At 34.1% G+C, this 13,942-nt stretch overlaps 1 protein-coding gene across 16 annotated transcripts in view; it reads left to right on the top strand.

Moving 5' to 3' along the window:
- The window catches only part of PPFIA2 (PTPRF interacting protein alpha 2), a 327,520-nt gene that overhangs the window by 100,275 nt on the left and 213,303 nt on the right, over positions 1–13,942 (top strand). For 2 of the 16 annotated variants that reach the window (XM_032689693.1, XM_032689692.1), the window contains exon 1: positions 10,687–11,105. The exons of 11 other annotated variants lie outside the window; for them this stretch is intronic. In XM_032689693.1, the coding sequence (XP_032545584.1) occupies positions 11,025–11,105 (81 nt within the window). In that variant the 5' untranslated portion in view covers positions 10,687–11,024. Of the gene's footprint in view, positions 1–10,686; positions 11,106–13,942 lie in introns of those variants that run through there. 3 more of the 16 variants (XM_032689695.1, XM_032689696.1, XM_032689698.1) reach the window with 2 other exon arrangements.

Below are 13,942 nucleotides of genomic sequence, written 5' to 3'. Positions count from 1 at the left end.
TTGGGTACCTTGCAAATAAGCCAAGTTCATCTGTTCAGATATTATGTGGTGGAGTGTATGTAATGGAAAATTATGGAGAGATAATCGTGAATGAGTCATTAGCAATTTTTAAAAAATAAAATCACAAGTTTTATTTAAATTGTTGACTCATCTGTGATTTATTTTCCCAACTGTTATATCTTGCTTGTCTGTCAAACCACGTCCATGGTCATTTTAATATTTTCAGTTAAACGGACTGTAAATATAGAAAACTGTTCTGCCATTTAATGAAATACCTTTCTTGGACAGTGTCTGAAAACTTTGAGTTAGAATTTTATTGTGCTGGTCTAAATTGCTTCATACATCACCTGTTTATTCTAAGGTGTACTGTTGTTCAGTTTTAGCAATCCACAGTTAACTGCAATATCAGTGCTATTTTCCATGCACCATCTAGAAGGTTTGGAGTCTTGGTAAATGGACAGGAGTAGGAGTAAGATTAAATGTTTCCTTTTGATTTCCATCTGGTTGTGCAGAGAAGGAGCAAGATATATTCTGTCATGGTAAGCTACTATCTGGAGACGTAGAGACAGATAGTGAAAATGATTAGGGGTAAGAAGGAATTTTTAAGTGAAGAGAGGCTGTCAGGATTAGCACTGTTTAGCTAAAGATGAAATAAGCCAGAACGTATTTATGTAAAATGTCACTTCTATAGAGGAGCTACAGCAAATGTATCTATGTATTTTCTTAACAGAAGTGAGGCCAGTGGGTGAAGAAAAAAAAGTTGATGAAGTCAAACATATTATATTCTGTGTATAATTTTCTGTAGGTATCTTTCCCATAAGCTATTGCTGAGAATATATACTACATCAGACTCAGGAGAGGACTAAATTTGTGTATGGATAATGCAGGTTAAATCTGTAGTTGGCTTGTGCCATTAAAAAAAAAATCTTAATGCACTACAGTTAGGAAAACTTTCTGCAGGACAGATACTGTGATTTTACTATTCCATTTTTCACAGGTGCATATATTTTATATATATTTTAAGTTCAGTGATCTGCTGTTTTTTAAGGATTTTCTGTGCCATTTTAAGAACATACTAATTAACATTGCCACTACTTGACGCTGATAAAAATTTAAAGCTGTTATATGAAATGATTTGAAATATAATATATGAAATTATATGAAACTCTAAACAAAATTATGAGCTTTGAATTGCAATAAATGTCTATCATATTTATTTAATGTACAAAAGAGATGTGTTCATGCTGCAGTGAACATGAAATAAGCACAGATGTAGTACTAAGAATTAGGAACTTCCTGGCCTGAGGTTGCTATGTTATTTAACCTTGTAGATGTGATTTGTTTGTGTCAACAACATACTTCCATAAAAAATGAATAATTTTGCAGTTAATTTTCCCATGCTCCATAATGTTCTGCATCTCAATCTGGGATGTTAATATTGGATGTGATTATAATAGCAGACTTAATATGGATGTGACTGTGAATTTGTTACTGTGGATGTTACTTTTCACATAATTTTTTTATGAAAGTAGGAAAAGCAGGTTTCAGGCTTGTGTGGATTTGGTTTTGTTTCACCTAGTTATAGAAATAATTATTTCTTATCGTAATTTTCCTTCAGGTGTACTTAATCAGTGGTGGGTTTTTTAGTTTTGATTATAATATCTTCTTGTCATATTTTGATAAGTTGTTTAACATTCAGTTCAGGCTCCCAGAGCAGAATTCACTGCACCTAACTCCAGATATCTAGAGCGTAGGCATTTCTGTCTTTACTGCCTCCCACCTCTGTGGTGTGATTCATCTCAAGCTAAAATAGACAACCAAAATAGGTCAGAAGCAGTGCCCCTTGAAAGTGCCTGTCTTTACTGACTGTCAAGGGAACCTGTGGTGGCACACAAGAGACACTGACACTCACACTGCAAATAAAGCCCACCAGAAGAGGCCAGTGTTCATTTGCGCTCTTGCCTTCATGAAAGAAAGAAATGGAAAAGCTACCTTTCCTTGGCAAGGAGTTTTTAATGCGTCCTTGCTCAATAGCAGACAAATAATTCTCAGCTTTCCATCTGCCATTATTCCACCTGAGACTTCCTGTCCATGAGAGATGTTCTTCTTTTGATCTAGCATCTTTATAGTCTTACCACTAAGCTTTCAACCTTATTCAAAATGAGCTGTGAGTGCAGAACCAGGCAGTAGTCATCTGCTACCATGTTGAACGGGTAAGGTTTTTTTAAAGATGAGAGCAGTACTCTGTCAGTATCACAATGTTTAATTTAGGTTTCACTACATTTTGATGCTTTTGTCAAGTAGCTATTTTTCCTGATCAACTGTAGGTTTTTAGACTGTGATCTTTAATAGCAGTTCTTTCTTCATTTAATATAGGCACACACATTTGTTAATTATTGATCCATCTTCATCTCAATTTTCTAGATACAGATATAGATTAAGCTGTAAGAATGTTAAGAACAAAATATTTATTACACTACTTATAAGTTTATGGCATTTTTTAGATGCATGGCAAGATAAATCATGAATAATGCTGCTTAGTCATTTGCATGATGAATATTGAAGTCATCCTGACTGAATGTAGAAAGCAAATAAAAAATACTTTTATTTTTCCTATGTCCTGGAAATGCAACCTTACTTACTTAATATCCTGTCTCACTTTTCTTTTTTTTTCCAAAACATGTTTTATTAAGAATAAAGGTGGTTATTGTGAAGATTAAATCTTAGAAAGTCCTCTTTTGGAATTTGGCAAGTTTAGAAGCCATTCAGCCCAAAGACTGAAAAAATGGTGGGTTTATATTGTTGCCCTTTAACTTTTCTTTCAGAACTTTCAGGAAGATAAATAGGGTGATTGAAAATCAACACTAAATTAGCATTAATCATCACAGCATATTCTATGATTACTCAAGTCTGAATTATGAAGTAAATAGAAAATAAAAAATATTTCGTTTTATTGGAATTCACATTGTCTAGCACTGGAAAATTATATTTCAAGAGTATTTGTATATCACGATTTTCTTCCCACCAAAAAAAGCAATGTTTGCTTCTACTGAATATATTGGTAAGGTATGCAGCTGCTGGATCATTCTATATTTTTATAATAGATTGTAAGGGGAAATGAAAGTCTGCTGAGTCGAGAGCTGGAACAGCCACTTGCCCTCAGGATGGTATTGACTGTTTTGTTCTATAATCCCGTATCTTTTCTCTGTTGGAAGGATGATTTTAGACAGTATCAGTACACAAACAATGCCACTGCACTTTTAAAAGGGAAAATGTTATCAAGATGTTAAGGACAAGCTCAGAAGAAATAGGATACATTTTTAGAAGAGACTGTTCCTGCTTTCTACCATGACAACTTACAAGGCTGTATGCAGGACAGTGAAGACGTGCACTGTAGCAAAGTCTTGAAGTCTTTTCAAGCTAGTATGTTATTACTAACTTGTGATGTGTACTTAAAAAAGAAAAGCATTAGAAGGTCTGATTGCTTGTATCTAGCTATAAATGGGAATTTTGCATCGTCTGTAGAAGACTGCATTTTGTGAATAGGGCTGGAGCAAAAGGAATGACATTTTCAAACTTGCTCAGTCATTCCAAGTGCTCTTGCGTGTACAACAGTGAGGCTCAAAATGGTATCAGCAGCGTTGATGTGACTTAAGAGAAGCTATTCAAAGACTGAGCATCCTTGAAAATTAGACGAAAGGTATCTTTATTTAAACAACTAAATTAATTACTGGTTTTGGAAGTATGATTGTAAATATTGTTCTCTTCAACAGTCCTTTATCAGGTTCCAATTCCAATGGTTGTGACCACATTCCAGTTGTTGCTCTAGTTAGCCTCAGGACAGAAAAGATACTAGGGTAAAACTACTTTTGAGAATTTTATTAGAACATCAGTAATATTTCAAATTTTGCACAATGTGAAAGAAGGCATGATTATGCAATTTTATGGGTTTATTCTGGTTATTCATAATTTTTCAGTTTGTGGTCATTCAGAAATATATTCATTGACACTATGAAAAAATTGTGAAAATTTAATTGAGAAAGAAAACAAACAGACCTCCTTTTGTGAAGGCCTACTTATCTCTACAATCCTTATTCAAGTGAGTATTTCCAGTTCCCATGTAAAGTATGGAACTAATCAGTCATAAATTTTAGCTTTTAATTCAGTTCTCTAAGTTCGTATTCAAAGGACCAGTTTAGCAACTTGTATCACTCGTAAAGACAAAAAATACTTTCCAGATGGAGCAGAAATAGAAATAAATGACAAAGACAATTACCTTGGCACAAGCTTTCTTTCTAGACAAAATGCTGTCACTCGTTTTCATTAGTAATTTACTCTTTGAATACTTTTTATACTTGTGGAACAGGAAACATCTCAGTGTATATAAAAATTGCAGATCAATTGCAGTATAAAATAAATGAGTGGAATGAAAATTAATAAAACAATATCATTAGGCAGAAAAATAATTTTTTGAAGGGAGAATAGACAGGTTAGGGAAGATATCTGTTCATAGTGAGCTGTGCCAAGTCGTAGTCCTTGAACACGTTATCTCAAATCTGTATCTTCTTTTGTTTTTCCATCATAGGCTCTCATCCTATTTTTATCCTTGTGATGAGGCACATAATGTAAGATGTTCACTTAAAAAGAAAAAGCTGCTCTGCTGAGGATGATACATAGGCAATGATTATCATCTCTTATGTTCTTTCATAATTTCTCTCATCCTTAATGTACTATGATCCTTTGCAGTAATGTACATGATTTGGATTTTACATTTGCTAGTATGAAACAGCTTGTATTTTACCAAGTGCAGTGATACTTACACTTAATGTTATATACATACATATAAGTTATATACTTATACTTAATGTTATACTGTGTATAACATTACAATATAATCAACTTAAAGGATGTAAATAACAAAAGTGATACCTAAGTGATATGACACATCAAAAAACAAGCTGATTGTTTTCATGAGTTCTTTACTACCATTTGTGATTACATTATTTCGGAAGTTTTGGTCTTCGTTCATGAAGAGTTAATGTAAGATTTGACTGGAATTTTATTAAAAATATCCATGAAGACAGTCACTGCTGCAATCCTAAATAAAAAATTGTCTTAATATCCAAGGACCCTCTAGCCTTTTTTTTAAAATACTTCGTTATGTCAGAAAACTGAAATTTAGTCCTTCCTGGCATCAAAAGTGAATGACAGAGGACACAGGTTGTGTTTTAAATATAGCTTAGTACCCGTGGTTTTTGAAGTTGAAACACAAGAGTCGTGGAAAAAAGAAAAGTATGTATCTTTTTAAATCAGTTAAGATGTAACTTTCAGAAATAGATCTTCCCTCAAATTTTTGTTGTTTTGTTTCATTACATATTCTCTCAACTTTGCCATTCTCTCCTCCTTCAATTCTCACATTATACCTAATGTCCAGAAGACTTCTCTATATACAAGCATTGTGTTTTCATACAGTTTCTTTTTTCGATTCACTCAGTCAGTAACTGTCATCAACACATAACTTAAAAGTAGATAAAACCAGTGCTTATATCAGGTTCATTTGAATCACCTAACAATTTTCTGTGTACAGTCTTGATTTACTGATGGTCTAGTTATACAGAGGAAACACAGATCGGGTGCTGAGGAGTTGAATTTTTTCAAGAATGGTACTATGGATATTCCATTCTAGCTTTGTTGAATCAAGTGAGTCAGGTATAGAACTATTTAATCATTCAGTCTAGAGAGTGTGAGAATTAATTTCTCACACCTGTGATGATCAGAATATTGTAGAGCACTGCTGCACAGGACTCCTAGCCGTGGTGAACCATTGCTTGTCCAAATATACAAATGAAAGGGAAATTTTACTCCGGTACAGGCAAACAAATGGTATCTTTTGGACTTAATATCATTGTGGTTGTATTGAATAATTGTTGATTATGGACTGCATACTTGATAAGCTGTATAAAATATATTCTAAATTAGCAACTATAAACTCAAATATTGAATCAGAGATTTTGATTTTGATTTTATTGACCTTTTATAGCATAGAGTGAGTTAGTGTTAGATAAATGAATTCTGAAATTTGCCATTTAAAAGAAAAGCAGTTGCAAAAGTTTGAAGTTGATTAGTCGATGTTGACTGTCTTTTTTCAAAGTATTGCAATATTTGGTAAAATGTCTCAGTATATACAACAAAGTAAGGACACTTTAAAAATTCTCGTGCTTGAAAGGGGAGCCATCATTCAGAGTAAACCTGTTTGGACATGTTTTATCCTTTAGTATTGCTGGCATGTAGTTTTTACTTCTGACAGAAGATATTTTGTTCTGCAGTCTATTTGTCATCAACAGTTACACAAATCCTTATGTCAAGGTTAAAATAGGGCTCATAAGTGCATAATACCTTGGTACCAGCACTTGTTCTTTTAAGACACGCTTCCCTCTACAAGTGTTGGTATTTACATGTTCAAGATAAGAAGCAACAAAGAACAATGATGGAAATGTTGATAATCGAGTCCTAATTACAGAGACAGAATGAAAAACAGGCTTTACTAATAAATAAGTTTGTCTGGTTTTACAAGTTTTCAATTCTAAAAGGATTTTCTGTTTGTACTGGAAGCCTGAAAGGGAGCAAAAACTTCCTTGTACTATGATTCATTTTCCTTAATTCTCCCACTTTGCTTTCTGGGAGCTATACCACCTGGGAATGGTTAGTTTCTGGAATTTGGTATATATGAATTTTATACACTTTTTAAAGTATATTAATTTGTCAGATTTTGTTTTTGTGTTGCTTTGTTGATGGAAAATGAAATACTTCTGGTGTAGAACTTCATTAAATAAGCTAAAAGGAATTGTAAATTAATTTGGGTATGAAGAACAATTAGATTTTATATGTGACTTTATGAAGGTACTCTACGCAATTTGAATATTTTTTTGTCTGAACTGTGGTAAAGGTTTATCATCTTTTTCAGCCATTAATAGTTGGAGACTAGAATTCTTTAAACATTAACAGTTTTCAGTTTAAAGCAAATTTGGGATATTTTAAGCCAGATGAGTAATGTATCATATGATACTCCCTCTATATTGATGTCTACAACAGCAGATAATAAAGAAACATCAATTCCAGTACAGTGCTGTCAATTTGGGAAGCTTAGTAGGGTTTCTGTGAGTCTGAGAAGTAGAAGTGGTAGGGTCTAAAGGTTTAATGTGAAAGCTCTCTAATGTTTGAAACTCACACACTCGCATTGTTCCTGGAGGAAGGCATGTTTCTTTAACATGGTTTTTCCTGACAGAGACAGAAATGAGAACAACATGCAATATAAATCCATGTTTCTGGATAATTACTCACCTAATTTGATAAGAACCAGTGATTTAAATCTTAACTCAAAACATCTGCTTTCTGTGGTACTTCATACTCTGAAGAGAAACTATATCTCACAAGCACTAGCATATTAGAAAGCTAAGCGTGTTGGTCATTTTAAAAAAGTACATCCTATCTCTGCAGTCAGAGATACAGGTGTTTGCTTTAGTGTCCCTGAACTTTCAAAATACTTCACATAATGGTCTGAAATATACACTTCATATGCCTTCTTTTTTGATGTGTAACTTACTGAGTTCTTTAATACACATATCTCTACATATCTCAACATATATCATGGGTTTTGTGCCTACCATAAAAAATTGTAGGCTATACATAAAGAAAACCCACTTAAAAATTAAATAAATTGTCACACTGAAAATTTTGGAGGGTGGTGTTTAATTAAAATGTAAAGTCAACATAATGCGTATGATACCAAGTCAGAGCTTGATAACTCATATGTTTGAAAGTAACAGAAAGAAAAGCCATCTCAGAAGCATTGCCATATCCCACACTTTTAAACATGTAGAATTTTTTCTTTTCATGTAGAAGATTTTTTTTTTTTTTGTTCCACTGCAGCTCTTTTACTTTATGAAATAACTAAATCATTTGTTGGAAGATTCATGGGAGCTGGTGTTTGAATGGGGGTCACAATCTCTGTGAGCACTTCTACCATTGAGCTGTAGTCATGGTCTTTAGGCCTGTTTCTCCTTTTTTCCTATGGGGTCTGTTCAGTTACCTTTATTTTGTTCCATTTTCTGTCTGCTTTCAGTTTGTGTTGTTTGATACCCTGCTTAGTGGTTGTTGCATTCAGTTAAACATGGGAGACCTGGTTTCAGCTCCTTGTTCCGAGGAGATTGCTGAATTCTAGCTTTGGGGCTGCTGGCTTTTCTGAAATGTGAGTCTTTCTGTAATTGTGAGCATGCATTCTGCCATGCATCAGTTCATGCTTTACTGAATTTACCTGTACTCTGGTTTCTGACAGGAGACTAGTTTCACATTTTTCAGAAAATCACTTCTTAAACAAACATTTTCAATCTGTTTTGAGTGTAACATCACAACATTCTGACATTCTGATTCCATGAGAATCCTGCAAGAACATGGTGGTGGTCTGTTTTGCAGTGAGGTAAAAGAAAATTTATAGTCATTACTGGGAGCATTTCCTCATAAGGTAAAAGTTAGTGGAGAGATAGAACAACAGTTACAAGCAATGCCGTGCCTTCTGTGCAGATCTATACTGTACAGCTAGGGAGATGTGTTTATTGGAACTTAAATGCTGGGGGTGGGGGGGATTGGTTTTTTTGGTGGTGGCTTGGCAGTCATTTTTTAAAGTACAAATTCCTCTACTCTAGCAGGAAAGCCAAAACAGATAAAAGATGAGGAGCAGTATTTTAAAAAGCCTTTTTCAAATAATGGGCAGCTAAGTCTTGGAGAACAGTGATTCCAGAAGAGTTCCCAGTGGAAGGCTGCAGCTAAGAGAAAATGTGCTCTCCTAGAGGAACAACTAAGGAACTAACAAGTCTATATACAGCAATAGTGTTATGATCGTGAAAGGCATTATTGAGACTGTGACTAGAGCAATTAGGTTAAACTATGAACAAACTAGTTTAAGGCTTAGCACATGGCAGTATAGGAAGATGAACTGAGGTTCCTATATCCCCCGTAGAAATAAGGATTAAAAGTTATGAAAGTTGAAACAAGAGAAGTTCAAGCTAATAGGTACAGGTACAGTTATTTAGTAGTGAAAGTGCTTGTCTATTGAAGGAATTTATGTGGGATTTTGCACATGAATTCTTCAAATTATGCATTTGGTGAGGAAACTCCAAGGTAAATTTCTGTAATCTTTCAGGGCAAACCATCTTAACTGTCCATGAAAGAAACTGTATTTGTTGCACTTTGGAAAAATAGCATGTGTTTGGTAGGCACTGTAAAGAAAAAAGAAGCAGCTCATAGTAAAAGGTTCTAGTCTCAGATTATCAACAAACTGGTACCTTTCATTTGACCAGTTGAGGGGCTTCTTTGTGAATACAAGCATCTAGATTTTCTGGAAAAGAACTCAAAAGAGGGGACAATAAGCTGTAATCTGAAATCTCAGTCTTAAGAAAATGTTCCAGGTGGTAGTTTTGCTTTGATTCTGGAAACTTTATACAAGTCATATCATGGTAATTATAAGAAATTGTTAGATATGACTAGGCCTAAGAGGATTTTTTCTCTTTGGCTTACAAAATATGATTATTGTAGTATGCACCACTCTGACATACACATTTAAACAGACAGACATCTCTACATCTTTCCCAACTCCTTTCATAGTAATTTTACTTTAGAAGCTGTATTATCTTCAGTTGCTAAAAGCATTAAGATAAAACAGAATGAAAAACAGAGGCAGCCTGGAAACTCACCAGGCTTTTAGAATTTTGACAAGTTTCCTTTTGAAAGTACCATTTATTAAGTAGTTTCTGTGTCTCTCTTTTAAAAATTAGGAACAAAATACAAAGTGTTTCACAGAACATGTAGAGTTAGTTTTGCAACCACTTTACAATTTTACCCTTTACTGAAACCCTAGTCTTCAATTTTTGTAAATGGAACACTTGTTCAAATTCTTGAAATATTATGTTCCTTAGTGTCTTTGTGTAGTTCAAATGATCTGTGTGTGAAGAAAAGATGCAATGAATGCATTTTGGATGCTCAATGCAAGTGTTCACAAATATTATCAGCCTTAAAAAAATAACTTTAAAAACATGTGTAACTAATGAATTAAGGTGTAGGTCTGTAACTTTGTTAAGCACAGTAAGTCTCAGAATAAAATTCCAGTGTTATACTTAGTAATGTTAGGTAAACCTTTCCTAAAGGGGGATTCAGACTGAAGATGAGAAAAAAAGAATTGAAAAAGAATGAGAAAAGAGAAACTTATAATGTGTATTATATTTAAACTGAGTATAGCTCTGTAAACAGCCTCACAAATATTTATTTCTCCCTATCTGTATTCAGTTGTAGCACCAAAAAAATAAAAAATATAAAAATTGCTAATTTAGAGAGTAATACACAGTTCCTTTTTTTGCTAGACAAGGCAGTCAAAACAAGAAAAAAGACACCTTTGTGTTATTTAAAGAAAGTTTGTATGTGTTAACATAACTGTCAGAAACTGAAATGATAAAATTATCATTGTTAACAAATACAGCTATAAACTGAACACAAGGCATGCTTCAGGTTAGTCAGAAGAGGTCCTCTGTTTTACACTGTGCATGCTTGCTCAAAATGAAACTGTATGTTATTGGTTAACTGGGATGCTTAGCATAATCACTTTGCAAGGCTGTGGTGGAGGGAGGTGATTATCACTGAGAACAGATGGGCAGGTCCAAAGCATTGCCAGATTCTGCACAAGCTCCATATACTGTAGGTTCTAGCTTTCTTTTCTTTGGTATTTCTAATTTTTATTCGTTGTGCATATTATAGCAGACTAGCTGAGCTAGAGGTCAGGGAGCAATGACCTCACAGTTTAGCTCGCAGATGTAGGAGTGAGGAATTCAAAGCGCTGTGACTGTACAACTGAATGGATGGGGTAGACTGAATTCTGTCCAATTGCCTTCCTAAATGTATAAAAGGATCTGTCTCCGAGCTTAGCACTCTACTCTGCATCTGTAGCTCTCTGTGGATTGTACTGTGTGTGACCAGAAATGATATTCTCGGATATGAACACTGTCTCTGCCTCTCCTAAAGTGCATCCTCCTAATGGGACCCGGTTTTATACTTTTCAGGTAAGTGAACTTTAATAAAACTGAAAGGATTTTAAATGACAGGTAAACTTTGAGTAAGAGTAGCTAATATGTTAAGAAGCTTATGTGTTCATTAATGTTGTATAGGTAGAAAAAAAAATGTAAGAAATCAATATCATCACAGTGAGTTTACTGCCTTAAAAAAAATCAGCATGTAAGTGCTCCTGCACTAACACAAAATAACAATCATAATGATTTTGCTATTGATTGTCTTTCCCAATAATACTATCATCTTGCAATTCATTAGATTTATAGTTCCTCACCTGGACCCACATCATCTTTCTGTTTAGTTCAGATAAGCATTCTGTTGACATTATCAGAAATTCCAAGCTCATATTATACAATTTTAAAAACTTTGTATGTTGTACCTGTATGGATTTTTTAATGCTAACCCTGAATGTAGTTTCATGCTGGCTGATGCTTAATTTGATTCATGTGAATACTAATCGTACACGTGCAATTGATAGAACAGCAGTCTATTGTTAGGATTATTAAGGTTCTCAGTTTTAAGCCAAGTTTTACCTCATTCAGGGACATAAGCTTGTGTGCTTAGCTAAAGGTAAGAGTGTATTATATGTTCTGTAAATTTCAAACCAGTCTAATTACAAACATCTTGCAGTAGCACTTAATTATAAGCAGTCTTCAGTGCCTTGGCTCTGAAAAACTGTGTAATCCTACATTAAGATTTAACAATAATAAAAAAACCCTCACACACCCCCCTGCCCCAGATGGTCCTTACAGCACTCCGGCCCTGCAGGGCAATTCAAACACTCCACTACTTAAAGTGGCAACAGCCTTTTCAACTCAGCCTCTGATACAGTTAGGATTTAAATAACCTTCCTGTTCCTGATTGTTTTACAGTTTTGTCTTTTTCATTACTTTATTCTATTTTAGAGTGATGTCTTTAATATGTAATAAACCCTGTGTATATTACTAGAGCAAGGAATCTGAAGCAATTAAAAGTTGATCATAAAATGCATGGCAAACTTATTTCACAAAATCCAGGTACCCCATTCCTTAGGTCCAGTAACTGCATTTCATTCCTGCCTTCTTTTAGATCCATTGTTTTCAATTGTACTGTCTTGGCCTTCTCACAGTGATGTCAAATGATAGTTGAGGGCTGTACAGAAAGAGTAGCATCCTCTCAACAGTGACGATCTGCTGATCCTGGCAGTGATTCAGAGACATGATTGCCCCAGGCGTGTTCCTCTACAGCATGACTACTTTTTTCACACACTGAATCTAAATATTCTGTACAGCATCCTGTAGCTATGCTCTTAAACACAGTTCCTGATGTCAGGTATTTTTTCTTAGTGTATCCAGTTGAAAAAGTCACAAAAATTAGGATGCTTGTTTGTGATACCAATTTGAATATTTTATTCTGTGGTAACTTATGAAAATAAGTGCTAAGAGTAAAGTATATGTATTTTTTACAGTATGTATTATTGCTACTGGCAATCTCTGTGATTACAGTACACATTGTCCTACATACACAAAATTCTCTTTTAAAAATCATTTCTTCTGCTGATTTTTGAGCTGAGGGGTCACTAAATAAAAAGAAAAGCAGAACTCAATTTCCAGTTGCATTCTGGATACTTTAATGAACAACGTAGATTTAAATGACCTTGGAATGTAAAGCTGCTAATTCCAGACAGTATGAGTTTGTGTTCTAGAACAGCTTGGTGTTATCAGCGCTAAAAAAAATCTCTGAAAATTAAAAAAAAAAATCAACCAAAGAAAGTCTGTATTGTCCTCTGGTGCCCTTTTTCAATTATTTTTTCTATTTATTTATTCACATATGTGCAATATAAAGAGATGTGAAGCAACTTTCCAGTTTTTGCCTTGGCTTTGTCATTCTTTGCTTCCTAGGTTTTGACTACCATGTTTGTAGTAGTTTCTCTTTCCCTCTTGAGTTACTTCAATTTTTGCTTGCAAATTTAAGAATTCCTGAGAAGGACTTCATACAACTCTTATTAATTATTTTGATCTGTTTTAAAGTATTTTCACCTTTTTTCTTTCCTACCCATATTATTGTTTCTAAATGTTATGTTGAATCTGTTGGAGATGGAGAATCTCTTTTGTTTAAATAGCTTGCAAAGTTATGGAACAGCATAATGGTTCTTAATTTGAAATATGTACACTGGTATTTAACCTAAATGTGTGAAAATAATCGTAGTAAAAACAATTTTTAGCATGTTCAAAACCGAAGAAATACAAAATTTCTGAGATGAGGTCCTGAATGCTGACTGATGGTGGATGATGTGTGATTAAGCTACTGAATTAACTGTACATTGATGTAATGATTAAACAGTTGAATTAATTGTACATTGATTCAATAACACATGTTAGTTCTTTCAACAACAGAAATAGTACTGAAAGAAACACAAGGCATGTGTGCAAGTTGTAACTTTATTATCAGGGTGTCATTGATGTTCTCAGGAAATAAGACCAAGTTGGACTCTAATGACCAAGGAATCAGATTGGCCATACAGGGGTGCATCTATCGGAGTGCTTGGGTGGAGGGTAATCATAGTTAGTGTTTGACAGACTAACCATCTGAAGATTTTGGGTGCTCCAATGTCTGCCTCTAATTAAATCTGAAACTGTATAGAAGCTATGATATTCCTAGTACCTTTGTTCTGCTCAGGAAATTTGTTCTGAAATTCTGCAAATGTTAAAAGCATGATTTAGTTCAATATGTTTCCTGAACGACCTGCTGTAATTCAAAGAAGCTTAATCTTTGACCCCTACACTATGCTTGATTAAAGTTATTAAAATAGAAAACTATATGAGAAGAGCTCATATAAAGAAGTTATATA

The sequence above is a fragment of the Chiroxiphia lanceolata genome, chromosome 5 (genome assembly GCF_009829145.1).
Source record: "Chiroxiphia lanceolata isolate bChiLan1 chromosome 5, bChiLan1.pri, whole genome shotgun sequence".
Lineage (NCBI taxonomy): Eukaryota > Metazoa > Chordata > Aves > Passeriformes > Pipridae > Chiroxiphia > Chiroxiphia lanceolata.
Note: the sequence above shows the minus strand (reverse complement) of the source record. Positions and strands in the feature narration are given on the sequence as shown.